The 9651-nt window shown below is 38.9% G+C and overlaps 4 protein-coding genes and 1 long non-coding RNA gene across 6 annotated transcripts in view; 3 read left to right on the top strand and 2 right to left on the bottom strand.

Moving 5' to 3' along the window:
• LOC113218348 (polypeptide N-acetylgalactosaminyltransferase 2-like) overlaps positions 1 to 9651 on the top strand; it is an 88802-nt gene that overhangs the window by 63313 nt on the left and 15838 nt on the right. The window lies entirely within an intron of this gene.
• LOC113218355 (polypeptide N-acetylgalactosaminyltransferase 2) lies at positions 33 to 5317 on the top strand. The gene is made up of 6 exons (XM_026438664.2): positions 33 to 478; positions 562 to 665; positions 751 to 970; positions 1063 to 1267; positions 1336 to 1452; positions 1541 to 5317. The coding sequence occupies exons 1-6, from the start codon at positions 222 to 224 to the stop codon at positions 1691 to 1693; spliced, it is 1056 nt and encodes a 351-aa protein (XP_026294449.2). The 5' UTR covers positions 33 to 221; the 3' UTR covers positions 1694 to 5317.
• On the bottom strand, positions 5316 to 6768 carry LOC113218356 (KRR1 small subunit processome component homolog). The gene is made up of 2 exons (XM_026438665.2): positions 6011 to 6768; positions 5316 to 5931 (listed from the first exon to the last, which is right to left on the bottom strand). Exons 1-2 carry the CDS (start codon positions 6548 to 6550, stop codon positions 5446 to 5448), a joined length of 1026 nt encoding a protein of 341 aa, XP_026294450.1. The 5' UTR covers positions 6551 to 6768; the 3' UTR covers positions 5316 to 5445.
• Positions 6982 to 9007, top strand: LOC113218334 (uncharacterized). Its single transcript, XM_026438639.2, has 2 exons — positions 6982 to 7477; positions 7569 to 9007. Exons 1-2 carry the CDS (start codon positions 7286 to 7288, stop codon positions 8403 to 8405), a joined length of 1029 nt encoding a protein of 342 aa, XP_026294424.1. The 5' UTR covers positions 6982 to 7285; the 3' UTR covers positions 8406 to 9007.
• LOC127750577 (uncharacterized) lies at positions 7784 to 9643 on the bottom strand. 2 transcript variants are annotated; one of them, XR_008011755.1, is made up of 3 exons: positions 9506 to 9643; positions 9147 to 9352; positions 7784 to 7872 (listed from the first exon to the last, which is right to left on the bottom strand). It is a non-coding gene; the product is annotated as an uncharacterized LOC127750577 (long non-coding RNA). The 2 variants fall into 2 exon arrangements; XR_008011756.1 differs by having other exon boundaries at positions 9538 to 9643.

Here is a 9651-nt window from a genome sequence, read left to right as displayed (position 1 = left end):
AAAATTAGAAAAATAAGAAGCAACTAGAATTCCTTTGAGAAATAATCAGAAAAATTTGGGTACGCTTGATTTTATAGTCAGCCCGCGCATGTCTGCCCCTGCGGTCCGGAGCGCTCCGCCTCCGCACGGACTGCTTGACAGGCTTCCGTCTGGTCGCATCCCATTTCGCCTGTTGCGCCCCTCACCTGGGCTGATGTGGCCGGTCGCCACGCCACGCCTGCATGGGGAGGGGGGAATTCCACAACACCTTTTTGCCTTTTTGTGCACCAGCAGAGGAAAGCAATCTCCTCTTGTGCTTCCAGGACCCGTCGCGCGTCGTATGCCCCATCATCGACGTCATCAGCATGGACAACTTCAACTACATCGGAGCGTCGGCCGACCTGCGGGGCGGCTTCGACTGGAACCTGGTGTTCAAGTGGGAGTACCTCGGACCCAAGGAACGGACAAGGCGGGCGCAAGACCCCACCCGCGCCATCAGGTAAACCAGGCCGTAGAGACGCCGGCAGAAAGGTGTGTAGAATGTGCCATTTTATTAATTAATTCAATTCGCCCTTCGTTTAGGACTCCTATGATTGCTGGAGGTCTGTTTGTCATTGACAAGGCATATTTCGAAAAACTGGGCAAATATGACATGAAAATGGATGTGTGGGGAGGAGAAAATTTAGGTAATGGCACCCTTCAATGGCTATTCACTTTATGTGAGGTAATAGAACATCAACTAACATTGAAATATTTTCTTCCGCTTAACAGAGATTTCCTTCAGAGTTTGGCAGTGTGGTGGTTCTCTAGAAATTATTCCATGTTCTCGAGTTGGACACGTTTTCAGGAAAAGGCATCCCTACACTTTCCCAGGAGGTTCAGGCAATGTTTTTGCCCGTAACACTAGGCGAGCTGCTGAGGTGTGGATGGATGATTACAAGCAGTATTATTACAATGCAGTGCCTCTTGCAAAACATATTCCTTATGGAGAGTAAGTATTTGTCAAGAAAACAAGTTATCCAATCCATGTTCCTTTACCGTTGCAAAGATCTACACATTGATTTAATCATCCTGTCTTTGTAGCATTATTGACAGACTAGAACTGAAAGAACGCCTTCAGTGCAAACCTTTTAAATGGTACCTAGAAAATGTATATCCTGAGCTGCAAATCCCTGAGGAAAATGTCATTAGCTCGATAAGTCAACATGGCAGATGTATTGATACTCTTGGCCATCTCTCTCACAACACTGTCGGCCTGTATCAGTGCCATTCTAGTGGTGGCAATCAGGTATGATGAATATGATATGGTGTACTTTTAAATTATGTTTTTGCATTCTAACATTATTTGTTTCACAGGAATGGGCACTAACTGATGATGGCTTATTGAAGCATCATGAGATGTGCCTTACTCTTCCTGAAAGACAAGCAGGAATTGCGTTGATTATGACACCGTGTGGAGAGGAAGAAGACCAGGTTCGTGTACTAACTCATTGATTGGAAGCATGATTCAGTATTTTCTTTGAGAGCGGGTTTTTCATTGCTTCATATTTTATCTTTTCAGCACTGGGTCCAGACTGAACCAGGAGGTCTTATTAAACATGCTCAGCTAAGCCTTTGCATTGATTCAAGAGATAGGAGTAGAGGACTTACAGTGGAAAAGTGTGAATCATTATCATCTACACAACGGTGGACAGTGTCATTACATCGAGCATAGTCCTTATTTCAAGCTGCTCACTGGTACAAAGTCACTTTAACAAATATTTCATGGAAAGGGAATATTACAATTAAGCCCATGCAATTTTTGTGAAAATGTAAATAATTTAGGTAAAGTTACTGGAGGTTAAAATGACATGAAAAGGTGAGATCTTTGATGAAAGACTGTTGGTTTGTACTTGGATTAAAAGTTTAAGATGGGAACCTCATAGCTCAAGCCATTTAAGGGTATACTAAAATCTCAGAACAAAGAAGAACAATTATTGTACTGTAATTGATATTTTGCTGTTGGACTGCTGCAAAGTGAGAAAACTTAAAACATTTTCTAGTTTTGCCAATATCACCTTAATGATCTGGTGTCTTCCTCTAAAAATGACTCAGTGAAAAAAAAAGTAACTATGCATAAGAATTGATACAAAGTTACGTTTAATCTGATTGTTAATTGTTACTCCCAATGAAACTTGGCTGTATTACCTTAAATGAGTAACAGTTAACAGAATAACTGGACAGCAGATCAACAGATGTATTTTATGATGGTACTTCAGCGAAATGACTGGATTTTATTTTGGTTTTTATTGTGAAACATGTCGGAGAACCATAAGTATTCAACATGTTTGGCAATAAAAACCACAATACAATCCCATCAAATCGCTCAACTACCATATAATAAATCTGGATCTGCTATATAATATATTATCTGTTATGCTCTTAAGGTGGTGCAGCCTTATTTCTGATTAATTATGCTCTCCAGGTATAATTAGTGGTAGGTAGCCAAATGCAGATAATTTTTGAGAACTTCGTAAAGAAGCTCTGTGTTGTTGTATATAAGTTTAGAAAAAGTTTACAAGAAAAGTTGAAGTTATCGGACTTGGTGAATTGTGAGTGGATCGGATTGCACACAAAAATAAATATTATCCATGTGTGTGGGAATGTTGGTCAGTTGTGTAGATTGGCTAGAGGAACTGTATTGTATTTGTTGGTTTCACATGAAAAATGAAAATCGGCTCTTCACTAAATATTCAGTTATTGAAATTTTAACTACCAGACATACATACTTTAAAATCTATGCTGCTGATAAGGTGATTTTCTTGTCATTCAGTCTTTTCTTTCTTACTGTTGTGTGAGAGAATATATGACTTTGTACAGTCTGCGATTCCCCCCTTGTTAAATTAAAACCTATGCAGACTTTGCCATTATTCTTTCAATCCTGACTGATTGTGATTGCTGAGAGAGCAAATAACTTGTTGAAGTACGTTATCATTTAAGATGCAATTTTTGTAGAAACATATATGTAAGAATATTATTGGTGCTATCTCTGTTTATTGTATAATATTTGTTAATAATTATTAGGCATAGGAAACAATCATTCCAATGTGGTAGGAAAAATGACAAGAGGCCAACTTTGGATCCAGGTCCAGATACAGATAACTAACATATTAAAAGCACATCAGCTGAAATTCCATAAAACCTCTTGTCTGTCAGTTCTGAAACGTATAACAATTTTAAGCATCTAGAAACAAGTTCACTTGTACATCTTTTAAAATTGAAAATCATGATTGACTTACATACCTTGTTCCATATTTAATACAGTAATGAATCAACATACATATTTTGTGCAACTTTGTGCCAATATCAAAATTGTCATTTTTGTCAATATTGATGTGAATTTTCATTTCTCACACAGGAAATTGGACTTTCTAGTCCATATTTAATTGTATGTGACAAATGAGAAGGATAAATAATGCTATCAACAGCCAAGTCCACATATTCTGTACAAAAGAGGAACTTTGTACCATAAGGTGTTGCACCTTCACCTTTCTTTGAAGATTCATCTTAAGCTGGAAAAACAATACCTCTTCTTAACCACGAGTTATTTTTCTGTTGTAAACACAGCTTGTATTTTTTAATATTGTTAGCGAGTCTGGCCATAGGTCCGCTCAGTAAGGATGCTTTTCTCCCTCTTTCTGTGAAAGAAATAATATGCTCTGTTATTCTTAATATACAACCACATTCATGTCTCATAGAGTGACTACATACTTCGGATATGTATTATAAGTTATGAGCTGTGGTTGACGTATCATTATGACCTGCCAGTGTATTTTTCTTTACTATGTAAGCTTTATAATTTGTGATAATAACTATAAAGATTCCATGTCTCCTTGCAATAGTTCAGTAGCAGATATTAAATGTTGAGATATCACTGATATTGCTCCTGATTTCTATTTCTTGGTGCAGAGTCTTTGTTTTTTACTCTTAGGTCAAGGCAATAATATATAATATATATCTTAAAAAGATTTAATTTTACTTTAAAAATTTGCAACATTTTGTTTTTGAATGCACCCAACTCTGAACCCAACTGCTTTTTTCTGTTTAAAAAAATCTTAAGAATCACCTGTACTTTTCTGTAGTACAGCAATATCTCAAAAGAAGGTATTTGGGCTCTTAATCTTAAATCAGCTCTTAAGCTGAGCTAAAGTAAATGCTGTGTTAACTATGAAGTGATTCATACTGAACTTTTATTGAAGTCTTTGTACTGTCTAGCATAGATTTGAAGCATGGTGTATGACTTTTCCTTCCTCACCATCGATTCAAGTGAAAATTTGAAGAGAGTGGAAGTGCTCAATGTTTACGTTTTTGTACAAATTTGTATGTGTACATTTTAATTGGTTCTTGGATTGTGTCCTATAGTAGAGGAACTTGAAAAAGATATGAAAACTTCACTTACCCGCCAACTTTTTAAGAAAATTAAATGGTATGGGTAGACATCAATGGTTGTGGTAGGGTAGTCCTCTTAGATTGGTTTTTACTACCCTGTAAAGGATGTGATATGAAATAGTATTGATTCTTTGGGTTTTTCAGTTTGTTTCATCCCATTAAAAATGCATCTTCATGTACAATATCTATGCATAAACTAAGGTGATGTAGCCACATGAACTTGACTTCATTGTACATAAAGTAGACTCCTTTCTACCAATTTACATTTATATTGTAGGAAACTATATTAGGTTGACCCATTTAAGGTTGAGTTCATGAACAACATGCCAATTGGGTAATTTCTTTAATGTATGTATTTTAACTTTTTGAACCATGTGATATGAAGCAATTCTACATACTCTTTTTATCACATTAAGGACTTTGTTAAAGACTCTTGGTATATTCCCTCTGCTTCTAGGGACAAGTTGATTCTTTGTTAAAACCATCAAAGGCTGACCAGTGCCTTGTTCTGTGGGCTTGTCTTTTTGAAATTCAATTAACAGGCAATGCAACAAGTCTGTTTTAATCTTCAGATCATCCAGTATCCATGCAAGTAGTGCTCTTGTGTGGTTGTCAACTGGAAATTCTACCTCAATCCTAAAACGATTATTTCTTTCATTATTACAATACCATCACATTTTCAACAGCAAGCAGCCAGCAAAACAAGTCATGTAAGTTTAAAAAAAATATTGTCAGCTGTACAGAGATGGCTTTGAAATGTTCATGGGGTGAAGCACATTTCCCTCCTCTCCATTTCTTTTCTTCTCTTAAATCAATAACTGACTATATATCTAGTCTCTTATGTTATGCATAATTCCATCATGTTCCATGTAAGTCATCATTTGTTAAATTAAAAAAAGGAAGCAATGTTTGGTATAGTGTATTATTTATTCTTTCTGATCCCAAAATGAACTCACAAATCTCAGCCTAGAGGCACAAAGAGACATCATACATTGCATATCACAAAAAAATAATAATAGTAATAAAGAATAATCACAGCTACACATTGAAATTTTTTCTCTTTTTGTTGGCCAGTTTGACTTTTTTCTTCAAAGCCTCAACATCCACATCATTAGAAGCCTTCTTAGAACCCTTTGAACTTGATGCAGCTGATTCTTCTGGTGCGACAAAGGATTCTGCTCTCCTTTCCTGGCGCTTCTTCTCAGCCTCTGCCTGTTTTTCCTTTTTCTTCCGCATCCAATTTTCTCTGACTTCATCCTTTTTAAGGAAATATTCTCCTGATCTGAGTTGTTGATCAACCTTGGACTCAGGTTGTGCTGGTGGGAATGGTGTATAAGGTTTCTTCGGCTTGGTCTTTTTAGGTTTGGGCTTGCTGACATTCTTTCCAGTAAATTTAGGAAGAAATCGATCCCAGCTCTCATTTGCCAACTTTGGATCCTTCTTTAATTCCCTCTTTATCATCATTGCCTTGATATTATAGATTGGGTGTATATTGCGCATTGTGTCTTCAACAACTTTGCGAACCTAGGTAAAGAGACTCACATTAATTTCGATGTCAAACACAAATAGAAGCAAGCAAAATTCAAATAGAAATAATACTTACTTCAATTAAACCTCGATAGGGTCCTAATGCTGCAACAGTGTTTCCTTGAACCAAAACATAGCAGCCCGTTAAAAGTTCAATGGATTTTAGTGTACATCCCTTGGGTCCAATCAAACGCTGACGTCTCTTGACAAACTTTTCTTTGTTACGAACCATTGACCCAATTTTGATTATATCACATCCATTTTCGTCCTCCATTACTCTGGCAGCTTGCTCAAAGGGAACAGATCGAGAGAGAAGCTTAATCAGATCTCGTGCTTTCAAGATCATTGTTGGATCCCATGTATTCTTTGTTGTTTTCACTGTCATACTTCCTTCAAGTAAGTCAAGTTCTGCCACAATACCGAAATCTTCCATTTTCTTTTGAACAAGAGGCCAGCACTGTTTCAAATATTGCTCACGATATTTGGGGAAGAGTGTTGCAAACGAACTTTCATCAACTAAAGTATGTTTCATATCCCCTTGCTTGAAGGGGGGTGGAACCATTTTCCACGCATCCTCCACAACATCTGTGGTCTTAGGTTCTTCCTTGTTCTCCATTTTAAGAGACGTATATCAATTCTGACAGATCAAGATGGGAGTGTATCCAGCTTTTTCAATCTAAGGAGGCAATTTCCAAACTTATCTTCACAACCTATATAACCTAACTTCTACACATGTTTATGTCGTCCGTCGTCCAAAACACAAACAGTTGAATGTGGTCTGCAGCAGAATACTTCAAGTAACCAACCTTGCCGCCAAAAAATCACTATACGACCTCCTAAAAAATTACTCAAGAAACACGAATTAAGATTTATTCAAGGTTTGTTTTTTTTTCAAATGAGCATTAATACTTTAGCTTTTTGTAGATAAGGGCTGGGACGTGACCGACGCGACGCCCGGACAGGTTCGGAATCCCAACCTTCTGTAAAGCATCTCGAGCATCCCGGAGATGTAGGGCAATAGGTAGGGGCAGGGGGGAGGGAGGGAGGAAGGCAAGTGAAGTGAAGATAAGCAGGCACAAGAAGCGCATAACCTGTATTTATTTATTTACCTGTGCTTGCATGTGCTGTGATTGTCATTAGGCTTAATCTGCAGGGCCTTGACATATCTTCAACTGCCCGTTAATATCTTGTGTGCTGCTCGCGGTGCTCTTGTCCTTGTCTGCGTCGACCAGAAATCAAATCATAAGAACCACTCCTCTGTCTGGATCCTGCAGCATTCAAGACACTATTTTGGTCATTTGGTTGTGCGTGTGTAGGGGCAAAATTCTTGTGGTTTGTTTTTAGTTGTGACATGGGGAAACCTGCTCCTCGTAAAAAAACGCATTTTAGGAATAAGAAGCGGCTGACGCTCCGCAAGAACGCTCGTAGAGCAGAGAGTCTGAAGAGACTACAACAAAACCAAGTGGCACAACCAGAGCAAAATGCAGTAGAAGAGATTGTTGTTAAAATTGAGGTTGCGTCAAGTGATGAAGGCGAGGAACAGGTATTTATGTCAATATTTATAACTAAATAACGTGTTAACATTACATGAGTATTGAGCTCGATCTTAAGTGATGTTCTAACTTTTCTTTCAGATAAAGCAGGAAGACGATGAATCAACTGCAGTTTCATCTGAGACCACCCCACCACTAACACCCGAACAAGTTCCTTTATGTTTCCATGATTATGCTCTGCCTTTTCCAGTAGATAAAGTGTCTGATGAAACTAGTGATGGTGTGGAGCCGCCACCGTCCATGCCAGTCTGTGGAACAGAGGAAATATCAGCTCTTCTCCTTGAAGTAAAAAAGAAAATAGACAGTTTGTTACCTCGCTTTTGGACATCATTCCCTGAAGATGATGGACTAAGCTGTATTCTCATGTCTCGAGTGAGACCAAGAGCTGCACAGAGAAATGTGTTTTTCCATTATTCTGGATCTGTAGAGATTAGTGTGCATTGTCAGATTATAAGTGCTGACAATTATGTAAAAAATCTGCCAACAGTGTCTTTACAGCCACACTGTATTGACGAGTTTGTTGACAGAGCATTGAAGATCATTGGTAGAGTTAGATTAATGGAGATTTGTGCGGGTGGTGACCGTCTGCAAGAGTTTACAAGTGTCTGGGGATATACCAGTGGTGGCTTCATCGACCGGAATCCATACAATGAAGCCCGCTTTGTGCAAACATTTCGTTCTAATACATGTACTGTGCTGATAAACAGTAAAGCATGGCGCTGTGAGAAGTGCCATCGAATTAACCAAATCGTTAAGAAGCAATTTCTTCAATCTCAAAAAGAGAACCTGCATGTTAACACACCAGACATTTTTCTCAATGAACAACAAAAGCTGAAGAAACTAAAGACTTTGCGCCAAGACTTAGATGCTGCTCACAAGAGAATTAGAGCACTTCTTAACCCTGAACATAAGCCTTAGTTCCTTGATTCTTCTGGGAACTTTCTCTTGACTTGTCACCCTTTTGAGTGGTAATGCGTAAATTTTGGTTGTCAGTCACCCTAAGTACGATTGATTTCAAGTACAAAATATGTTTTGATTTTTAGCCTTGCCGTGGGCAAAAAGGTCTATTTGTGTGTATGAATTTTAACTTTTTATTCTCATGTGGATGTTATGCTTTTATTTGTCTTACTTTTAGTTTGATTTTGGAGGATACTGGTGTGCTTCTTAACAACCCAAGTAATAGAGATTCGTCACGAATGCGTCAAAATGACATGAATTTGACCCAGTTTACACACTAGTCATTTTGACGTGATTCATTTTACAATAGAATGAGGTCATATTGATGTCAAAGTGATGTCATTTACGTTTCTCTGACGTCACAATGACATCAACTTCTTGTACACTAAAACACGTCACAGTGACTAGTTCCTTAGTGACGAATCTCTGTTACTTGGGAAGCTGTGCTCTTTACACTATGATTGCTATGAGCAGGTAATTGTAGCCATTAGATCTGTGATGAAAACTGGACATTATCCATATATTTTTTATCTTGAAGTAATAAATTTACCTCATACATTTTATTCGCCGTTGTTTTTCTTCTGGGTTCTGGGCATTACAGTAAGTGGACTGACTCCCATTTTACTCTTGAATGTATATTTGAATATTACATGTTACTAACTTTTCATAAATCGTTCTCTCTCGAGAGAGACAATATCGTACCTTGCAGAGTTCTTGATCCCCGCAAATGATCAAAATTTCGAGTGGTTCCGCCTGTCTCTGTAGCCTCGCGCCAACCCACGCCGCCTATTCCTGTCGTGTGCTACTTCGTCGTCGGGCCGGCGGCGCGCGTAGAGTGGCGCGCTCTGGCGCAGCTCGGCGGAGGCTGTGTAGCTGGTGCTGTTCCGGTGGCGCGCTATGGACGAACACTGCGCAGAAATGTCACCGCCGGTGAGTCACAAAGGCGGTCCTTTTGCCGACGACCGTGGTAGTGCTAGTGGTAAACAGGGGGAGGGCATCACGGCCTAGGGGGTGGGGGTGGCTCTATTGCAACACGCCTTACATAAAGCGAACATCAATACCATAGCTTTTCAATAACACCGATGATCCTCACGTGTTTTCGAATTTGTCACTGATCCAGAGCAAACTGCTGGCACGCGCAGATCATCGCGGCGTCGTAGGGAGTACTACGCCTGTTTCTAACCGCCGCTCGTCGAAGGCTATCACC

This window comes from Frankliniella occidentalis, unplaced genomic scaffold (genome assembly GCF_000697945.3).
Source record: "Frankliniella occidentalis isolate FOCC.00 unplaced genomic scaffold, Focc_3.1 Scaffold213, whole genome shotgun sequence".
Classification (NCBI taxonomy): Eukaryota; Metazoa; Arthropoda; class Insecta; order Thysanoptera; family Thripidae; genus Frankliniella; species Frankliniella occidentalis.
This window is presented reverse-complemented; position numbering and strand designations above follow the sequence as displayed.